At 40.1% G+C, this 23,280-nt stretch overlaps 1 protein-coding gene across 5 annotated transcripts in view; it reads left to right on the plus strand.

Moving 5' to 3' along the window:
* Positions 1-23,280, plus strand: part of RUNX2 (RUNX family transcription factor 2) — a 212,034-nt gene that overhangs the window by 184,414 nt on the left and 4,340 nt on the right. For 3 of the 5 annotated variants that reach the window (XM_037893906.2, XM_027824168.3, XM_027824169.3), the window contains one exon: positions 5,054-10,353. The exons of 1 other annotated variant lie outside the window; for it this stretch is intronic. In XM_037893906.2, coding sequence (XP_037749834.1) covers positions 5,054-5,532 — 479 coding nt within the window. In that variant the 3' untranslated portion in view covers positions 5,533-10,353. Of the gene's footprint in view, positions 1-5,053; positions 10,354-18,391; positions 18,499-23,280 lie in introns of those variants that run through there. One more of the 5 variants, XM_037893904.2, reaches the window with a different exon arrangement.

Raw genomic sequence — 23,280 nt, forward strand, 5'->3', positions numbered from 1 at the left:
GCTCAAAAGATTAAAAATTTGGCAAAGTTATAAACAACTGATAATTGGATCTTATAATGGGAAGAGTCAGGCAACTGTAATAATAGGTGTGCTACCACCCCTACCTATAATAAGCTAAACTGCACAAGTAAATCATAGACATTAGGGAAGAAAAAAGCCATATCAGATCAATTAGTCCCACGTCCCTGCCTATTCAGGATAGAATAACTACTGCAATCTTTAAACAGTGCAAGGCATAACACAAAGCCTAAAAGCTGTGAATGCACCATTTAGGTGAAATATAATTAATTAAAATAGTCCCTAGTGATAGTTATAAGTATGCCAAGCTGAGGTTCCTTGGGTCTGTCTGTTCAATTGTTTTCTAATATAGCATAGAATAGACAAACCCCATTGTATTTACTCATACTTTTTTTAATGATTACACACTGCACTGGATTGTTAAAAATCCCTTCCACGGCAGACATATGCAATAGGTTTAGGGAATGTTTCTTCGGTAATGTCCCAATAACAAAAAATGACTAAGCACATTCCAGCAAATTGCAATGTTTGTAAGTTATAAAATTATCCCATAATCCTTTTAAAGTTCACATCAGCTTGCTGTACCCAGAAGGAGTTAATATACCCACAGTACATTACAGTCTATAATAATTGGAAGTGATTGGCCAAAGTGCTGAAACCAGGCGGAAATTTGTTGCATTATTCTCTGTAAACTACAAGCAGAGCTCATTAATCGAAAAATGAATGTCAACTGGCATTAGCTGGCATCCGTAAACTGAAATGGAGAAATGACCATGGCACATGCTGTGCTGTAAACAATATATCAGTGAAGCTGCAACAGGTTAAAAAAAAAAAAAAGCTCATGCAAAAGCAATCCTAGACTGTTATTGGCAAGCTCCCAAGTCTAGGGTTTTTAATGAGGCTTCTGCATCAAAATAAGTGAAACCACATGGAATTTTAATTGTTCATATTTTAAATACAAAACACAAGAGCAGTATGGTCTGCAGGAAAGAAAGTACGTACTAACCTACTGCTTTAGTGCAGAGATTGACATTTTAACTTTACTTCATTTCTGTTCTAAATTTATATCTCACGGATGATTTGTATGCCAAACGACATTTGTGCAGAACTTATGTAGTAAATTTAAGTACCGTTCACCTAAACTCTCTGAGATGTAAATCCTTTGGGTAAAGAGGTAAACTCTGATTTGATTTTTCTTTTATGTTGTTAATTAAGCTCCACAAAATGATCATATCAGAGAAGACAGAAATGGCATTAGAGATGCCGATTTCCATTTCTGTCTTTGCAACATCAGCAGAGGAAATACTATTTTCACTAAACAAGTGTACCTTAGGCAAAGCTTTCAGCTCTGAAATAGGCTGCAGGTTGCATGTGTCACTCATGTGAAAAGTGACACTTTGTGAGATCAGGTGGCCTCAAATTCAAACTACTTTCACCACTGTTATATCAGAAAAATCAATGTAAATCTTTAATTGTCGATTGGGATGTGTGGGGGGAAGGGGGCGGTATTTCAAGAGAGATGCTTTACTGCACTTTCAAATTATTATACTATAAACCATCATCCTTACTTATGTGCATGGCACTTCACAGCAGAAATACAAATAAAGATAGATTCCATGCCCAGAAGGATCTAAGATTCCATGCCCATGGATAGATAAATAAATTCCATGCCCATCTAAGATCCCAATCCTGCAAACAGTTATGCATGTGCTTAAATTTACACACATAAAGTGGTTGCAGGATCAGGGCCTAAGTTAAAACTAAAGCAGCAGAAGTAGATAAGACAAGGAGGGAAGGGGGAGGGGCCTATGGCAAAGTGAGGTCAATAAAATGGCATGGGCATATGGGAGGCTAGAGTATGAGTTACCAGGGTTACAGGTTTCAAAAGATGTGATATCAATGGTTCGATGCAATGAGAGTTAGAGTTTCCAAGTAAGCCTGAAAAAGTGGGTTTTGAGAAGAAAAACAAGGCACGGCTGACATTTGTTTTCCAGTTCAGAACTTCCTTCAACCCAGCACTTTTCTGATCAACCCTGAAAATAATATGCTCGCACAAGGGCAGTACAGAAATGTTGGTAAAGAAACACATTGCAACTTAATCCAAAAAGTTAAAGATGTGGCTAAAAGGGAATTTGGCAAATTGGGCAAGTGACCGAATTGCAAGTAGGAGCTGTACAGACATAACCCTCGTTGTGATAAGAAGAAATTACATTTATTCAGTGTTTACCTAAACAGGACTCTGTGCTTTATAAGCAACAGTGAAAAAACATCCAAAGCATCTTGGACTTTATAACAAGAATTGTAGTTATTGCAAAGAAACAAAATATAAATACTTAATGTACAAATTCCACATCTACCTTTGAACGTAACTTGCACCAGTGTAAATTAGGAGCAACTTAGTTCAAGTCAGTAGAGTTACACTAATGTGAGAGCATCATAAGCAATAACAGATTCAGACTCAGTATCTCAAGCAGCTGGAGAAACTGTACAATAACCTTACATTTCCCGATATGTATCAGACCTTTTCACAGTATAAAAGGAGCAACATGATAGCGTTCCAAAACAACAGCTTTGTTTCTGGGTGGTATGGCCTCTGGCTGCTGTTTGTAGTTAAGAACCAAAGAATTTGCATGCAGTGACACAGTGTTTGCTATAAAAGTACAGTAGAACCTCAGAGTTACAAACACCTCAGGAATGGAGGTTGTTTGTAACTCTGAGCAAAATGTTATGGTTGTTTTCAAAAGTTCACAACTGAACATTGACTTAATACAGTTTTGAAACTTTACTATGCAGAAGAAAAGTGCTGCTTTTAACCATCTTAATTTAAATGAAACAAGCACAGGAACAGTTTCCTTACCTTGTCAATTTTTTAAAAAACTTTCCCTTTTTTCAGTAGTTTAAGCTTAACACAGTACGTGTATTTGTATTTTGTTATCTCTGCTGCTCCCTGATTGCGTACTTTCTGTTTCAAATGAGGTGTGTGGTTGACTGGTCAGTTCATAACACTGAGGTTCTACTGTACAAGCTATATTACATTCAATAGTGCTGGGGTTTAGTGGGCTGGAAAATGGATATGGAGTCATTCACTGCTAGGTCACTGCTTCAACTCCAGATCAAGTAGTAGTAATCATATAATGATCACTCCTAGAAACGGCCCCACACTGGAACTTTAAATCTAGCTCTCTTTGAATTTCTGAAGATGTTGGATTAGAATCCCTCACTCTCAATCAGACCTTGTGATTTTACCCTACGCCTAATCCGGTTCTGAACATTGTCTTTCGGCACATTTCTAATCACCACCTGGCAGCATTTTGACTGGCTTATGTCAAATGAGTTAGTGGGGGTCTTGGTGCAGTTTCTAATGGTCAGAAACTGTCAAATGTCAAAATCATAAAAACCACCATGCCAGCTGATGGCACTCTCAACAGAATCCTTCTACCTTAGGGTTTTCATTCATGCCCACCGTTGTCTCTCACCATCAAGGCCAAGGACAGGAATGGACCAACCTACCCCCTCACTAGATGGGAATGTTTGCAGGTCAGGTTTGAGGTGCATTGCTGCCATGGTGTGGGAAAGCACTGCTGTTATCTGTTGTGCAGCTTATGCTGTGGATAAGCAGAGAAATTCAGTGTTCAGTGCAGTCATCTGGCACCTGACAGGCGCCCTAATTTCCCTTTTAAATACAACAGATTTGGTGGTTTTGGGAGAAGAGATGGGTGAACCGCATGGGTCATGAAGTTTTGCAAAGCTGCTAAGTTCTCAAACAAAGCAGCACAGGGCCAAAGCAGCTTTAAATCATGAACACATTCCCTGCAATTTAAACCAGTGCTCCCTCCGTATGCATGTACACACACACACACACACACACTTCATATGAGGAGAAAGTGAGCACACACTCTAAAGGGTTGTGCACCTCTAAAGGTAGGATGGCACAAGTGAGTGCCCTTACACTGCATTCTATTTTTTCATTAGACTTCTTTGCCCCTTCTCTGTTCCCCCTCTCCAATTTTCATTCTGCCAGCTCTCTAATCCAACTTCTACCATCCCTGTTTCTGCTCCTTCTCTCCCCCCCCAAGTTTCCTAAGCAGAACACCCAACCTATTATTTTCAAACCTAGGATCTTTGAAGGGAATTGGAAATTGGGCTAAATGAGTTCACCCATCACTGCTTCACATCAGAGACAAACTTATTGTAAAGTGTTACCACCAGGAGCATTAGAGTAACCACGTGCTGTGGGGTCTATAGACAACCAGATGGAAGAGACACTATAAGCAGGCAGCTTCTGTGAATAATGAGTGTTGGGCTTGCAACTTACCATGCACTGTGCTGAAAATTAAAACACTCAGACTTCCTAGAAGCTTGGTGGTTCACCCTGTTTTAAAACTCTCGACATGCAGCCAATAACCTTTTTCAGAGATGAAAACCTTGTCCAGTGGATCATGACCTGAGATATATTGAATGATAAGAACGGTGGGGGCATATTCATCCCTGGTTTAACTCTCTTGATGTCACTACCATGACTAACTCAGTGTGGCCAGCTCTTGTGATTTTATTGTAAGTCTCGGGATAATTACTGTTGTTCTTAAAGCCCAGCTTCTGAAGTGAAGTGCTCACATGAGACTCAGCTTTCTTTTAAAACAAAAGGTTTCTAGCACTCATGGCTGCAGAGGAAAGCCTGTAATGGTGACCCAAGTGCACCCTTTATGCTCAGAAACCAGAAAGCAAATAAAATATAATTCAGCATTTATTATTTTTTAAAGTCTCAGCGGGGTTGGGTCCGACCAGTGTTTTTTCAATGCTTGGAGTTGGCAATACTACTAACTCCATTGCCATCAGTGGAGTTACACCAGGGATGCTTTTGGCCCAGTATTTGTATAAGACAGGTCTATGATTCTTTTCCTCGCAATGTATTATTTGATATGATTTGCTGTTCTTTGGGGGACCAAAAGAAGTGGGTTTTCTTTTAAAAAAATCACTATTATAAAAAAATTGATATTTACAGAATTTTCCCCCCATCTTTTGTTATAATTTTTAGGTGCTTCAGAGCTGGGCCCATTTTCAGATCCCAGGCAGTTCACAAGCATTTCATCCCTCACTGAGAGCCGCTTCTCCAACCCACGAATGCACTATCCAGCTACCTTTACCTATACACCGCCAGTCACCTCAGGCATGTCACTGGGTATGTCAGCAACCACTCACTACCACACCTACTTACCACCGCCCTATCCAGGCTCTTCCCAAAACCAAAGTGGACCATTCCAGACCAGCAGCACTCCATATCTCTACTATGGCACTTCATCAGGATCATACCAGTTCCCCATGGTGCCGGGAGGAGACCGCTCCCCTTCCAGAATGCTTCCTCCCTGCACCACCACATCAAACGGAGGCACACTATTAAATCCTAACTTGCCTAACCAGAATGACGGTGTGGAGGCTGATGGAAGCCACAGCAGCTCCCCAACTGTTTTGAATTCTAGTGGCAGAATGGATGAGTCCGTTTGGAGGCCATATTGAAATTTTCTCTGCGCAGCCCAATCTCCGTGAGCCAAAAACAAATGGTCGACAAACTACAAAGTGCCTGTTTTTTAAATAGATTTTACTGATATGTGCAACTATTTAGATGAGATGGTAGTGGCCATAAATAATGCAAGAGTGACCAACCAAGCACAATCCATGTTTCAGATTATGTGGATCAAAGCACATATTTTTCTTGGAAACATTTTACAACTTGTTTTATATTTAAAATGTATTTTTTACACACAAAAATAACCCAATTTTTTTTTGTCTAGACTATTGTCATAAATAGTGAGTTCGTTTGCCAATAAGGAGAAAACGGACTCCCCAGTTATCAGGAAAAACATGGCGAAACAAGGCAAAGGTCGCGCTCCATTTTATTTTTTAAAAACCTTGAGCTCCAGATACAGTTGCAAACATACAATGTATGGGACCCTGTTCACTCACATAGTGCAATTCAACTGGCTTGTATTGGTGCACATGAAAGGGAAAGCACAGATCAAGTTTCTTCCATTTTGCTATAATACGTTCAGATCATGGTGGATGTTCAAAATTTCTATCCAAGCCTTGTTGCACATAAAAGTTGGAACTTTTCGGTTCATTGCTTTTTTTTTTTTCTTCTTTCCTTTTGGTATTTAAAAGAGAAAGTCTTCAAGGTACCAATCTGAATAGACAATCTTGGGGTTTCCTCTTTGTTTTTCCTATAATTATTTTTGCCTTTGTCCAATTAACCAAAAATAAACCCCAACCCTCCAAAATTAAAGCAAAATCTTATTACTTATGCAAAAAATAAAAATGGCAATATATGCTACTCAAGCCAAAATGGTATAGGTAGTACTTGTGTTTGGCTGTGTTTTTTTTTCTTTTTAAATTATAAATGTGTGAAATTTGAAGTTATTTGCTAACATAAATCATCATATAACTTTAAAGAAATATTTATAATTATTTAATGACATTTGGACCCTTAAACGTCTCTTAATGTAATGCTATGTTGACTTCGGTCTCTAAAAGTGGGTTGTTTTTTAAAAAAATAATAAAATTTCTTCAGGGGTGTGAACCTCAGACCGGTACCTGAACTCTGAAAAACAGTTCCAGTGTGAACTGGTTACAATGCGATTAACCCTCCCCGCAAACCAAAATACATCCATATCAAATTATTTTGGATGTAGCTTTTTAAAAAAAATAACCTATGAAGGAAATATTGTGTTTAAAAATGTTGTTAGCTATCTGGTTGCCTTCAACACAGTCTTGCCTTTTAATCAGTAATAACTGAACTGGTTGAAAAACAGGAAGGAAAAATGAGTGCTTCCCCCACCCCAGATTTTCCTTTCTCCCTGTTTTTTCATCAGCATTTGAAAAATGTTAAATTCAAAATGTTGTCAATTTTGACAGCGTGTTTCTAATTTTGAAATGTTGACAAATTCTGGCAGCGTCTCAAAATTCATAAAAATTTCAACTAGCAGTAGCTCAGAAATGGGAGACAGGGAGAAATTGTGATAATCCCATCAATGTTTCTTTCATTGAAATTTCAACCAGGTGTATATAATAATTAGGTTTATGAAACAAAACCAAAAGTATTTAGCCTCTTGATGTGATTTAGTCACAATTCACTAGCATCAAATGCTAGAGCGATGAGGATTCTTTTTTGTTTACTTTTAAATAAATATGGCAGTTGTCATATTGCAGAGACAAGCACAAGGGAATAACTGCTCTGCAGACCAATGCTCTGCCAGTCCGGTGTTCAGCAATAGTCAGATCTTCAGACTTAATACTGAAGATGAATGTCACCTTAAAGCCCACTCCTGGCTATTAAGCATTGTACACTAATACAGGGATATGAAATTGCACCAGATACCCTTAACTAACCTGTCTGCTACCAACAGTAAACCGAGGCACCCAAATTTTGCAAACCAAGGGCTGCATTGGCAAGTTCTCAGGAGTCTGATCCTGATACAAACTCCACTGAAGTTAGTGGGAATCTTTCCATTGATTTCAATGGGTTTTTGGATCAGGCTCCTACTGTACATATTAACCTCTGATTCAGCAGTCCATCCACATTCAGCAAAACACTTACGCACGTGCTTAACTTTAGGCACATGCTTAATTCCCATTGTCTTCAATGGGACTTGAGAACGCGCTCAAGTGTTTTGCTGAATCAGGGCCATAGAATACATCAGATTGCAGCCACCCTGGCTTATAACAAGAAGTGCAGCCTGCCTAGGCTCCATGCTGCCAGTATGCCGTGCTCTCTGTTGACCCAGCTAGCCTTAATTGCGTCCAGTAACCAGTATTCTCCTTGGGCTGCACCTCTGTTGACAATGAGGATGTAATCCTCACACTAAATAAATGGTGAACAGTCATCCAGTATAATAATTTATTTGGACAATACAGACATTGTCATCATCAGTCGATGGTTTAGCCAGTCAGCTACAGAGATTACCATGGTACATTCCTCACAATTTGGTGTGATTACTTGCTCTTAAAAAAAAAAACAAAAAAATCTTTGCCTTCTAAAGGTTGTATACTAAGTATGCTTAAATAAGTAAGACACTTTTCTAATACTTAGTTTTCCTTCAAAGATGGAAGCTGTAATTGATTCTATTTATTTGTGGTAGCTTGAAGCATACCACTGTCCATTTATTTGTAACTGTAAAGTACGTTTGCTAATTTCAGTAGCACTTAAAAAGCCAGTGTCTGGTTACACATTTCAGTTTTGTGTTTTGTTTAGTAAGCAAAAGAAAAAACATGTACTGCCAGTGCAAGCGGTTTCCTATTTAATAAAAGGTACTATATTTGTATGTTATTTGTTATTGCTGAGAAGGGCTTTGTAAAGATTTACTGTATGCATATTAAATAATTTTTTAGGGATGCTTTTGTGTTGAAATGTTGTGAGAGTGGCTGCAGGCAGCAACCCAGAAATTTTTTTTTTCCTCCTTAAAGATTTTGTTGTACCATTCAAGCACTTCATTTGATTTCTGGATAAATCCATCACAGACCTGATTTCCGTTTTGCTCAGTACCTACATAACTCTGTTTGTGTCACCCCATTGTTAAACTGGTCCATTAGGAACAGACTTGCAAATAGCTTTTGCATGCAATTATGCAATGCAAAATGCATGCCTAGTTTGTTGCACTTGCTTTCTGACAGGCCAGGTTGACAAGGGGGGCTCATGCTACTGTGCTAAAAATAGATGTGTAGACATTGCAGTTGGGCTCTAAAGCCCATCCCCCTCTCTAGGCTTCAGAGCCTGAACTGCAGCCTAAGCTGCAACTTCAAAGCAGTGTCTACACAGCTATTTTAAGCACAAGTATCATGAGCCCCCCAATACAGACTCTGTTGACCAGGGTTGGGTGGTTTGCTGCCATGGTTTATGTGGATATGCGCTCAGCTTCCAGGTTCACACAGGCAAATGGCTAACTCTGCTCATGTAAGCAGGCAAATACTAAGAAGGAGATAGCAAAAGCACCCAAAGATTTAAGAGCACAAGTCCCATGGACTTTTAATAGAATGTGTGCTCCTAAATCCCTTTGGCACTTTTGAAAAATCTCTTCCTATATTTGCACTGGTGATTGGGGGTAACTACACAAACATGTCAGTGCACAATTGCATGTCTGAGCTTTTGGAAAATGCTTCCAAGTGAATTTGGAAATGTTCTTGATTCAGGATTTCAGGAAAATGTATGTTATGGAGTTAATCTTAGATATCATTTACATTATGATTATTATGAGGATTATTTCCTCAGAGGTACAAGAGCCCTTTTCCTTCGGGGAGTGGAAGTCTTGGTGCAGTTCATGGATTTAAAAAGAACGAAATGCCTTTGTTAATCTCCAGCTCTCTCAGATTCTACCAAAGATGTACTTACATCAGAACAGGTATGATGTCCTTTATACAAAATAGAGTGATAAATCCAGCTCTCCATACTCATATACGTAGACCTACTGAAGTCAATGGGACCACATGTATGAAGCACATTGGATTTGACCTAAAATGTCATTAGAGTGGCATTTATGGATTCTTTTACCAGACCAGCTGCTGTGTACTTCTTAGTCTTCAACTTCCTGCCAGCAGTCCCCCAGCAAAGATTTCAGTCTCAACAGGCGCCATTTTGAGTGGGGAAACTTTTGCACTGTCATACTTATCGGAGTACGGCTCTGCCTTGATTACTGGAGCCTGCCATGGAATCCAGGTGATATGGTGTGCCAGGATTCAGATAGACAACAAGCCATGAACCAAAGCAATAATTATAACCGGTACCAGCCATGAGTACAAGATCAAAGAAGCCCGATTCTCTGAACCCCTGAATTTCTTACTGTTTTTTTAATATAATGCATTTCATTTTAACATTTTCTGAGAACTTTTTTAGATGTTTGTTTACTTCCACGTTTACAGATAACTCGTTGCTTTTTTTTTTTTAAATGCAGTACTTTTACGTATATCAGCCAAAACCATACTTTTACAGTAACTTTGTTTTAGGTAATACAAGTGACATTCCTTTTTGTTGTTGTTGTTAAATATGTTTTACCAGTCTTGAATTTCCGCTGGAACAAAACATTTGTAGCATTTCTTGTAAATACAAGCTTTAATTTTTTTATTTTTTCAAATACCGTTGCCCAAGATTTGCTTTTCATGCACATATTGTACAAACACATTCTGCTTTGTGCCACAGACAGCGATTGTGGATGAGTTTACTTTAAGTTCAAAGGGACTATTTGTATTGTATGTTGCAACTGTAAATTGAATTGTTTGGCATTTTCTCATGATTGTAATATTAATTTGAAGTTTGAATTTCATTTTCAATAAAATGGCTTTTTTGTTAATGTTCTTCATTGCTTCTTCTCCTCTGCTGTCTCTTTAATTATCCAAGTCATACACCTGAACAGTCAAGGACTGGATAGAGCTAATATACCATGGGCTACTATACCAAAAATTCATCGGTTGTTTCTTCATTTTCTGCAGTGTTTAAGGTTTCATCTAAACAACAAGATAAAGTTTCCAGTCTGGATGGCTGCAAAGAAAACTTTTCAGATCTGACCCCCCACTCCCAAACACTGCTTTCTTCCTGAGTTTGCAGCGAAACTACTTTAAACAGAATTTTTCAGAGGGATGTAAACATCCCCATTCATTTTAATTGAGTGATAACTCTGAAACCTAATGGTGAATTTTAGCAGAAACAGCCAGTTCATGAGGCATTGTGAGCAGAGTTTAGGATTTTGGGGAGACCTTGAGCGGATTTCAGCACTCTCACTTCTACCTGACTGACCCCTGCACCTGGTCAGACTAATTGTGGGGAGGAGATCTGGGAGAAGTTAACTTTTCCTCCCCTCCCCATGACAGCGGCAGCAGGAGATCAGCCTGTTGTGTGAGCTGCTGAGTTGCCATAGGACCACGTGGAGGATGGGAGGAATAGAACAAATAGCTGTTTGCATTGCTTATGTCTAAGAGTATCCCTGCATAGAGCATTCCCACAAAATGCCTTAGCCTCATGGTATCAGTTTGCATTATTTTTTTAACCTTGTGAATAAAAATCTACTTCGCATTTATAGCAGCTCTTAGGTGTGGGTCTGAAACAGGAGTAATGTATCTGCTGCCTGCAGCTGAAGGCATATGGAAAGGAGTTAATAGCTCTTTTTCTTCCCATCAGTCCTATTAAACCTCCAGTAACAAAGGGCAAAAAGGTAGAGGTGCAGTTTTGATTTATTGTATTTTACTCAGGATTGGGGATCCAGTGATAACACCAGATGATCACTTCTCCAGAAGCCCCATCAGTTTCTGCGAAATATAGTTAAAGCAATTAAGTTTCTGCCCTTTGTAGTTATGAAGATAACCTTCTTGACATGAACAAAAGCAGTGCTTCCAAAGAGAAACAATAGCTCAGGGAGGTGTGATAGGCACCATCCATCTCAAGAAATCTTTAATGCTGAAGTCTAATGATGAAAATGTAAATAGTGGTTTAATAGCTATTTAATAGCTGCTTGTTATAATACAAACATCCAGTCCCACAGATTGTGGGTGAACACGGTACCAGTTTGGCCCCTGACTTTAGGAATACTTTGCCTGGAAAGCAAGAACCACCAGTGTACCAGGCAACATACTTCATTCTCTAGTGTTTCAATATATTCCAAGTCTTATTGTTAAGGAGTTTGGTAAGTGCTTATACCATAAACTATAAAAATCATTAGTGCATAGACCTCTGGGTCAACCAGAGCACAGGGATGGCTGCAGTCACTGATTCATAACTGCAGTCATTTTCAGTAACCGTAGAGCATGCAACTCTGCACTCTGAGTTCTGCTGCCCTGAGAACTCATCATTCACATGTCCTCAGCAAACATGGCTGCCTCAACTTCTTGTTTTGTTTAGTATCCAAAAGAAGAAAAATGTAAAACAGTGCATTCAAATAAATTAGTGGAGGGATTTTCAAAAGCACACAAACACTATGGCCTTTAGCCTCAGACTCCAGACCAGATTTTTGTTATAACCTCAGAGAGGAATCATAGAATATCAGGGTTGGAAGGGACCTCAGGGGGTTTTGTCCAACTGCCTGCTCAGTTTTTGCCCCAGGTCCCTAAATGGCCCCCTCAAGGATTGAGCTCACAACCCTGGGTTTAGCAGGCCAATGCTCAAATCACTGAGCTATTTCTCCCCCACATCCCCAATCACCCTTGTATTTTATCTGCTCGATTCTGATCTCAGACCAGTTCCACTTCATGCCTTCAGTGAAATTTCTCCTGATTTACATAAGTGTGAGAACACAGTCAAGCTCACCAGACAAAAAAGGGACACTTGTGTGTGAAAATGTAAGGGAAGGGGAAAATACCAGCGTATTTCAAGCTGATCTACAGCACATCAGCAGTTTGTTTTGCATAAGAAATAGTTTCTTTCTAATTGGATGATGAGCATGAAGGTGGGCTTCATAGATAGCAGAAGGAACAAAGGGATCTGAACTGAAAGCTCATGTGCTTTCCTAGAAGAAAACATAGGAATTAGCAGACTGGATCAGACCAGTGGTCCATTTAGACCAGTATTCTGTCTTAGACAGTGGCCAAAGGTGCAAGAACCCCACAATAGGCAGATGTGAGATAATCTGCTCCACAAAAGTCTCATTCTAATCCCTAGTAGTCAGAGACCATTTTAAACCCTGAAGCATGAACATTGGTGCTGGAACTATGGGTGCTGGGGGTGTTGCTGCACCCCCGACTTGAAATGGTTTCCGTTATATACAGGGTTTATAGTTTGTTTCAATAGCTCTCAGCACCCCCACTATAAAAATTGTTCTAGCATCCCTGAGCATGAGGTTTTTATCTCTTCTAAAACTTTTTTTGCATTAATTGTTAAATCTCTGGATATTTTTATTATCCATATAAACAACTTAGCCTCAACAACATCATGTGGCAGCAAGTTCCACAGTCTAATTGTGCACTGAATGAAAAAGTATTCCTTTTATCCATTTTGAATTTGCTATATTTCAGTTTCATTGGCTATCCCATTGTTCTTCTGCTGTGAGACGGAGAACAGAAGCTCTAAATCTACTTTCTCAGTGCCCTAAAACACGCTCTTTGGGACAGCATCTGTCTTTATGTTCAACACGGAGCTCACTGTTAGCACCAAACAAACAAAAAATTATAAAACATTTTTACAAGAGGAGAGAAGATAGAGTCCTAAATTCAAGCAGCTGATATGCAGATTTTGGTCAAATTCTGCAAACTTCCAAGCACTAGACCTAAGCAAGTAGTGGGGAAATTATTAAAAATGTTTTTGGGTGGAGTTCACCCCTGGGCAGAGTGTTGGCACTGCTTAAACCATAGGATTGAACTGGTACAATCAGGGAATAGAGACAATGCCATGTGACTCAAGTAACCAGTTGTACTGCTCATAGAGCCAGACTTGAATTAATTCTTATAGGGAACAGTTTGAGAAGAACGCAGAGGCTGAAATTTGTTCGTAAAAAGTATGTTGGAAAATTTCACATAACAAACAAATTTATTAAAAATGTGTGCGCTGTTCACAGACAATTTGTGAATAGAGGCTGAGTCCAGGAGATAAAGGGGTTTGCATGAATAGTTTGAGCAGCTCAACTCGGCACCTTTAAGGAAACAGCCCGTAGCACATCATGAACGTAGAGCGAAAAACTACATCAAAGAAATATAGAATACAAGTTCACGCTTATGGGTACACGATCATTATAAATCTCTCTCCATTGCTGTAGTATCTGACCGGGACTTATCTCCAAAATACTACTATCTCTCTGTGGTATTTATATCGCCCCCATTTACTGCGGTATCTGAGCCCCTCACAATTTTTCATTTATTGATCCTCACAGCACCCTCTGTGAACAGTGAGTTGTTATCCCTATTTAACAGACAGGTGCAAAGAGCTTAATGCCTAAATTCTCATTGAGTGCCTCAACTTTTGGGTGCTTAAATTGAGTCACATTAAAAGGGCCTGATTTTTGAAGGGCATGTGGTCAGCTCTTTTAAAAAAAACAGTTCCCTCCATTTGGGCATCCAACCCCTCCCTCGCCCTCCAAACCAGCACCAAAAATCACTAGCCGCTTGCAAATTTAAGGTTAAATGACTTGCCTCCAAAACATCTTTCTCTGGGTTGCTAACGATCCCCTACATAACCAAAAGAACTTAACACAGAGTTTTCTTTTCACCATTTGTGCTGTTTAATTTTTGCATAGGTTGGACAGTGAATCTTGACTGATTGGATTCATTTTCTGGGCCTCACATATGATCACAGAGCTGCTGCATTTAGGGGTCTAGTCCTGCATGGGAATATTTAATTTTTTTAAAAAAACTTCATTTACTTATATTTTTGAGAAATTGTAAGGTTGAGTGCAAGTCACATCCCTTTCTGTGCCTCAGTTTCCCCGTATGTAAAAGAGAGATATTAATACTTCGTTACTTTGCAGGGTTATTTGAGGATTAGTTAATATTTACTGAGTGCTTTGAACATGCTATTTGTTATTTTAATTTCCTTTTTTATTACAACTTTGGTGTTCAGGCCTAAGCCACTGGCCAGTATCTCTTTAAACAGTGTGTTTCTAAACCACATGTTTACAGAAAGTTAACCCAGTTTGCAAGTTGCTGAGCAGGCCAATAACAATGCAGACATAAGGCCAAATACTGCTCTGTCAACAGATTCACCCTGGATTTACAAAGGTATAGCTAAGAACAGGATACAATTTGGTCTGCACTTACTGAACATAATTCTCAGCCTCTCCTTTTCAAATAGAAAGGATCATCAAGATATAGAGTAAAAGCTGATAGAATACCCGAACATTTGAAGAAAAAATTGCAAAGTTTAAATATGACATTATGTAGCAAGTTGTCAGCGTTTCTATGGTTAACCGGGCTGGATTCTGATTGTCATTATATCAGTGTACGTCAGCAGGAACTCAGCTAACATCATTCAATAGCTTAAGGCTTTATCACTCCATCAGTTTTTTTTGCGCAGAATTTTTCTTTGACTTCTTAAAAATTGATGACACCATGTGGCCCTTTGGAGGCCAGATTCTCACAGGGAAGTAAGGTGCATAAATTCCATAGAAAGTCCATGGTAATTGGGTGCCAAACTCACTGTGAAATTGTCCCCCTTCATTTTTTTCCTACAGACTATGGCATTGTACACTTAAACATACACACACTGGAGCATAAATAATGATGCAGCCCCCCAGTTTTGTTTACTTTTTCCTTTCCGCAGTTGTTTAAAAACAAAAAAAAAACACCCACCCACACACACAAAAAATAAAAAAAGTCCTTGGTAGCTTGATCTCATCCTACCTACTGCATCAAACTGCTCAGAGATCAACTCCTCTGTGCAGCTTCTCCCAAAAAGAGAACGATCCTGATCCCAAATTCTAGGAAATCAGGAGCACAATGCAAGCGAAGGAAATGTCAGGGAATAGGAAAGGCAAGCAGTGGTCTCTATCCATTGAGGGAGAAGTGGAAGGAAAGATTAATTTAAGCAGGTCTCTGGAATCTTGAATGATCTTTGCCGTTTTATTGCCAGGGGTGGTGTTCTCCTAACAGAGCAGGATGTTCTCATTTTTTAACACTAGTCAGAGCAGATGCTAAATTCTATCCTGCAACATACTGGCTAAGTGAGGAGGGGAACAGCTGATTTCTGTTAAGATGAACAGGAGAATAAGCCAAGAAGTATGAGAAATCTTCAGAGGCCTTTGCTTTGCAAACCCCTGTTTGGCAGCAAGATCACAGAATCAGGACTGAAAATCCAGTTCGTACTTCCCTGTTCAAACCAGTTGCTGTGTGCGTTACATTACTCTCCTTGCCTTTCAGGATTTTTTGCACAGCACAGAGTCACTGGCTTGAATTTTCCCCTATAGTTTAAAGGTCTTAAAAACCCATGGCCCCTTGGCTTTTATGGGACGGTACAAAATACCTGTTAACATGGAATTTACGTGACTTATTCTTTGCCATAGAAAACAGTAAAACCCCGAACTGAAACCAGTGATTTAAAACAGCATCTTTGAGCCTTTCCTTTTTATTTCCCCTCTCCTGCCCCCTTTCTTTTTCTTAGTCTATTATATTTATCTGTTTATTATATTGCAGTAGAGTAATTCTAATAGATGGAAGGAGGACAGTCTTGTGGTTAAGATGGAGGTCTGGACGTCAGGAGACATATTCAATTTCCAGCTCTTCGACAGACTCTCTGGAAGACCTTGCGTGTCATTTAACTTTGCTGTACTTCAGGTGCCTCATCTGCATCACTGATATCACAATACCTACCTGGCAGGGGTGTGGGGGGATGACAGTAAAACCATTCATGTTTGCAATATGCTTTCACATGTTTGGATGGAAGGTGCTAGAGAAGTGCAGGGTATTGTTCTTGAGCAGGATTACATCATATCTGTACTACTATGGTTTGATACCCTGACCAGGAGAAAAAGCTGACCTAGGTTACTGTGCCTCACAATTACATGTTTCACCTCTACTATTGAGTGATGTTCACAGATGACAGCTCTGGTAGATTAATGATCTTTGTGACATGATGGAAAGATTGCATTTGATTTTAGAACTGTAGACTCTTAACTGCACCTATATAAATGTGGATGCAGAATTTATGCACCTATTTAACATGACTGCATGAACATACAGTTTTGCATGTGCAGTTATAAAGCAGCCCTTAGGTTACCTTACTTTGTGCTGGGGAACACACTGGCCTCCCAATTACCTCAGGATCAGGGGAACATGTAGGTAATGTAAAGCCACCTTTGCCTCCCCTTAAGTCATGTGCCCATGACTTAAGTTACTGAATTATCCAAGTGCCATGTAGCCAGAAGCTAAATATGAATCAACAGTGTAACACTGTTGCAAAAAAAGCGAACCTCATTCTGGGATGTATTAGCAGGAGTGTTGTAAGCAAGGCATGAGAAGTAATTCTTCCACTCTACTCCACGCTGGTTAGGTCTCAGCTGGAGTATTGTGTCCAGTTCTGGGCGCCACATTTCAGAAAAGATGTTTGCAAATTGGAGAAAGTCCAGAGAAGAGCAACAAAAATGATGAAAGGTCTAGAAAACATGACTTACCAGGAAAGATTGAAAAACAAGGGCTTATTTAGTCTGGAAAACAGAAGACTGAGAGGGGACATGATAACCGTTTTCAAGTACATAAAAGGTTGTTAACAAGGAAGAGGGAGAAGAATTGTTCTTCTTAACCTCTGAGGATAGGACAAGAAGCAATGGACTTATATTGCAGCAAGGGTGGTTTAGGTTGGACATTAGGAAAATCTTCTAACTGTCAGGGTGGTTAAGCACTGGAATAAATGGCCTGGGGAGGTTGTGGAATCTCCCTCACTGGAGATTTTTAAGAGCAGGTTAGACAAACACCCGTCAGGAATGGTCTAGATAATACTTAGTCCTGCCTTGAGTGCTGGGGATTGGACTACATGATGTCTCGAGGTTCCTTCCAGTCCTATGATTCTATGATTTAAGAATAGAAATAATAACCTCTCACACGCTTCTTTCCTTCCCAGCCTGAGGAAGAAATAGTTTGATTAGTTTCCACAGTATTTGTGGGGTTTTTTTGGTCTTTATGTTTCTGTGTGAAAGTGAACCTGTGTGTTGTAGGGCTGTGTGAGAGTGTGAAAAATGTATTGTGGGAGAGTTATGTTGATGAAATGAATTTAGCATTTAGGTCTGAATGCAGATGCCATTCTTTTATATTGCTAGAATAAGTTCCTTATTCCAGGAACAGATCTCCAAACAATTTTGCACTCAGATTCATAGATTTAAAGGCCAGAACGGTCCATTAGATCATTTAGTCTGAACTCCTGTATAATATGGGCAATAGAATGTCACCCAGTTACCCCTGTATTGAGCCCAATAATTTGTGTTTGGCTAAAGCACATCTTCCAGGAAAGCATCCAGTCTTAGTTTGGAGACTTCAAGAGATGGAGACTCATAAGACTTCCCCTTATTGCTCAGCAGTTCCACTGAGCCAGTGCAAGGTTGTTTTGGGAGGTCATGGGTGCAGGGAGAGAAGTGATCTCACTGATAGCTGGGGCTGATGCTAAGGAGGGCTTTGACTGTCAGGAGAGAGACCTTGAACTAGACTTTGGATTCAATGGGCAGCCTGTGCAGAGTGGAGCACCAGGGTGATGTGGTCACAGAGTTGGTGTTGCCTCGTGCATTGGCTGCTGCTCTTTGTACAAGAGGGAACTTTTTCAGATGTGCGGCTTCAACCCTAGATAAAATGACTTGCAATAATCAAGCCTAGAGATCACAAATGCACAGGTCGCTGTGGCGAGTTGTGCGCATGCGTATGGGGGCATAAGCTTCTGCCACATGCAGAGGGATACAGGCTTTTTTTTTTTTTTTTTTTTTTTTTTTTTTTACAGAGCTATTTGAACATCCAGCAACAATGAGGAGTTCAAACGGCTCTCACGGTGGTGAACCAGATTAAGAGTCAGAGGGCAGATGCCATCAGTACTGGGATGTTATAGAGGTGACACATTTTCTCAGTCTTGTCAGGGTTTCGTTTTTGTCACTTGCCTGCACCCAACTGCTGATTTTGTCTAAGGAGATCGTGCTGTTGACATCTGATGTAAAGGAGATATACTGCCTGAGCGCCATCGATGTATTGCTGGCACTGTAGCCCCTGCTGCTTCACCAGCTGCCCAAACAGCTTCACGTAGACGTTGAATAGCATGGGGGCAGAGGATTGAGCCACGCGAGTCTGGCCTCATTATTTTCTTTTACGTTCTTTGTTTGTACTTCCCCATCTTGGGCAGTGGGTCTGGACTCCTTTGTTTCACGTTGGTATAGAATGGGTTCCGATAAGTATTGTTATTAGTACTCATTTATACAGTGCCACAGGTAAGACTAGTGCTTCACAAACACAAAATGTAGGTAAAGTGGCTTGGTTTACAAGGAAAAACAATGCTGTTTGGTATGAGTTCAGAGTAATATGGTTACGGCTTTTGTTTTTAATTCATTGAAATATTTCTATTCATTTAATATTTTACAGAACCTAAATTCTGGGCCTAAACTAAGGTGACAAGGACCCTGTGAGATTCACCCCTATCGTTTCTGTCCTACTGATTCAACTGAAAGTTTCTTATTACTTCAACTTGCACTAGTGCTCAACAGTGCCACTCGACACTCCTCACTGAGTTATGGGAGTGGGAAAAGGGGGGCAGTTTAGGCTTAGCTACATCTAGATAGTAACCTCACCCGAGGATCCAAAGCACACACTGTCTTTCTCAATATAAAGTCATCCAGAAGTTTAATTATTTTCAAATGGTTAGCGATAATATAAGCTTTCCTCTATTTAGCTTCCAAATGTTGACTTATCTACAAAGCCTTGGAGTGTGTGTTATTTCCATTAGACATAGGTTTAGAAGCATGTGGTAATTCTACCCTGAGCCTCTCAGGGAAGCTTAGTCTGTGGAGAGCTAACTTTCCAAATGCTCTGGAACTCCGAGTACTTGGATCCATCGAATGAACCATGTATCATTTCCTTCTAAGGACATTGTCATGTTGATCATGACCTCTGCCAAGTTATTAGTTTAGTTCTTGAAATCAAACAACTGGAGATAAGCTTGAACCAAAATATGTGACTCACCCCAAGGTCCTACAACAAGTCTCTTGTAGAGGTTGGAAGATAACTTAGGAGTCTCCTGATTCCCAGTTCCATGTTCTTACCACTACAATAAATCCCCACCCACAGAAATAGATATTATTAGAGAGATGTGGGGTCTGTGGTGCAAAGTCTAAAACATTTATCAGATTTGCCACAGGCTTAGTCTCAGTTTTAAGATGGCAGTCTTGTTTGGTTACCAATAAACTCAGGATGTAATGGATAAACCCTGAAAAGATGAGTTTTGCTAAAAAGAAAAGAAAAAAATGTTAGCTCCATCAAATGCCCCAGAAACCAGAAATGATGAGGATTAAGAATTTGGTGTGACAGTCCAGACAGTGACAAAGCAAGGCAGTAAGAGACTCTATTTTTAAAGTAGTGAGTAACAAAGATTTCAGTTGATTCCAGGAACTCAGGGTGATACCTTTCCACAGAAAATGCCATGCTCATGCCCCATCTACAGTAAACAGCTAACTGATAAACCAGGCACTGTATAGAAACCAGAGCAGGCTATTCTCCAAAGGTTTTGCAGCATCCTAATGTTAGAGATAGAAGAGGCAATACCCAGTTAGGACTCGTAGGTCTATCCGATGAGGCAAGCCCGCCGCATGTATGTACAATATCTAGCCCTGAACAGGGCCTTTAGATACTACCAGAATACAAATAAATACTACGACTACTATACAATATGAACCCGAGTGACTATTTTGAGGTGAAAAAAGTATACATTTCCTGTGGAGCTCATGATGGCAAAAAGTCTTAGACACATGAAAGGAACAAATATTGTCTCCGTCAGGCTTTGATTTGTATAAAAGTGAAGTTAGTGCTGGCAAGAAGTCCCAACTGGAACGGAAAACTTCTCCTTAGCCACATAATAGGCGCTGCTCAGACACCATCACAGAGGACGCTTTCTTATATCGACCCTTCTCCAACCAACATATATAAACACTGATCTGTGGAGGCAAACTCTTGGTGTTACGGTGGTTTTGGGTCTCCATAGCCCACTCCATTTTTGTCTGGTCTGTTGAGAGTACCAATAAAAAGTGTTTGTTATACCACTATCTTTTGGTAATGTGGACACTTGCCCATTAGGAAGGGGACCAAGAACATCTATCTCATTTAGTTGAAGGCACCATAAAGCCATCAGATGGTAATGACTATGCTAAAATTCTCTGGATGGAGATTTAAGAAATCCCCATGCCTTGAAGCATTAGCACTCCTGCATTGGGTGTCAATGTTTTCCTTTCACTGCTAGATAAAAGGCTGCTTCGAGGAGCCAAATGAGAAGGAAGGGGAGGGGCAGTTTCTTCTGCACCGAGACAGGTGGCAACCCCCTTCTACCTTATGGTATGCAAATAAACAATGTGACCATATTCATTAACAATTAAGTAATTATTTCAATTGTGAATATGTAGTAGAGACACTTGAACCTCAAAGAGCCCTGAGGTTCAGGTTAAACAAGCCCCCATTAATTTGGAGAGTTGCCCCAAATGTAAAGGAACATCAGTGATAATTCCAGTGAAGGCCGTAGAGCGAGAGCACAATCAGGCCCCATGAGAACAGTCTCTCCAGTTGTATTTTGGCATTTCCACTCTCTGTCCTGACCAGAACCAAGAATTGCAAAAATTGTGGTGAAAATACTTCTGTTTTAACTTCAGAGATTTGCAGATTCCAAGGCCAGAAGGGACCATTGTGATCATCTAGTCTGACCTCCTGTGTAACACAGGCCATAGAACTTCCCCAAAATACTTTAAAAGAAGGGGCTTGATTTGAGTTCAGTTAAACGGGTGTTGGAGGAAGATTAAATAGAGCCAGTTTGCTCAAAGCCAGTGGAGAGAATGTGAATTGAAAAAGAATGAAAAAAAACAACCCCACAACAACAGCCCCCAAACAAGTGACCTACTTGAGGAATGAAAAAAAACCAACCCAGAACATTACAATCAGAATAAAGCAAAACTGAACAAGGAGAGAAAGCCCAGAAAGGGATAAGACGTCACAAAAATGAGGCAGCAAGAAGGCTAAAGGAAGTAATAGGAGACACATGAAAACAGAGCTGCAATGTGACAGCTCACAAGCTCAGTTAAACATAAGAGGATCAAAAGCGGAGGAAAGCACAGAAAGGGAAGCAAACTATCTCAAATAGGAAAAGTGGATGCTGAAATGACAAAAGAGCTGAAATCTAAAAAGAGTGTTAAATTATGAACCAATTAATAATGTAAGAAACTAGACCACAAGTACTGGTAGGAATGATGTATAATGGAAACAAGTGGCACCTAAAACAAAGGCCAATTTCCATACTGCATATTTCTGTGAGCAGCAGAAGGCGAAGAAATCAACCAAGCAACCAAGGAATCATACCAGATTTGGAGTAAATGACAAACTACAGGCTCAGTTCTTAAACTGAGTCCGTACCTTGTAACAGGCCACTTGTTGCCAGGTGGGCATTTCGCATTAGTAGGCCACGTTGCGTACTTTGATTCCCACAATAAAAGACAGAGCATGCACATCCCATAGAGAGATTTCCACAGGCAGGACTCAAGGATATGAGGTGCTGCTGGCTGAGATTCTTGAGGTGAGGTGACAGCGCTGAAACAAAGACAGGAAAAGAGAAGCCAGCCTCATAGATTTTTGAGAATTAGCCATCCCTAGCTGCTGGAGAGGGTGCTGGTCCACAAATCGCCTTCCCTTCTGGTCTGCTACCAAAATGGAGTGGAAGCTGGGCCATGGCTTGTTCAGTGTAGATTGTCATTGCTTTACTTGCTTATACAGTGCTTAGTACAATCTTGTCCTGATTCCTGCCTGAGGCCACTAAGCAGTACTGCTCCACGCATAATATAAGTTCTGTAGCCAGAAGCTAAGATTTGATGGGCAGCTTAACCCCCGCACACTGCTCTCAGTGGCAGAAAAGGCAAATTAAACGGCCCCGGTCAGAGCACAATTGCAGCAGCCAAGTAGATGCTTGTGTCTAAGGCCAGTCCTGTGGAAAGAGGTGGGACACTGAACTGAAGATGGAAATAATATTCTGCATTGAACCATGAGCTCAGCTGTTCCAGAACTAAACCACACACACACACACAATCACTGCTGAAATTACAGTCCTGCACAGACCTATATTGTAATAATTGATCATCAAAACTGCAGGTAAAAAAGGCCTATTAGGTCAGCTTGTCCACTCCACAGTCCAACGCAGGATTGCCCTCCACAACATACACACAGATACACTCTGCACCGTCTAGCGAAGCACAGAGATTTTTGTGCAGCTCACACTCTAAAGTTTATTTTTTCAGACATCATCCTGATATGAAAATGCATTACAACAGTTGCCATCAATACAATACAGTTCTTTCCATGGGAAAACCACAGTATGGTTATTATATATGATCCCCTGAATGACTGAAATACAGGAACAGGAAAGTGTACAAAGGGAAACTTCATAAATGATGCCAAGTTTAAAAACAAAAAGGCCAGACAGCACTACTGAGGGGTTTATAGAATTTAGTTCTTTTGTATATTAAAAAAAAATCGGGGGAAATCAGGATGAACTGAATAGGAAAGGTAAAAACAAGGGAAAAGAAACACCTTCACAGATGAATGAGTAACTGAGAAGACTTAAAAGCAGTGAATGAATGTGGATCAGGAATAGATTCC

This window comes from Chelonia mydas, chromosome 3 (assembly GCF_015237465.2).
Source record: "Chelonia mydas isolate rCheMyd1 chromosome 3, rCheMyd1.pri.v2, whole genome shotgun sequence".
Classification (NCBI taxonomy): Eukaryota; Metazoa; Chordata; order Testudines; family Cheloniidae; genus Chelonia; species Chelonia mydas.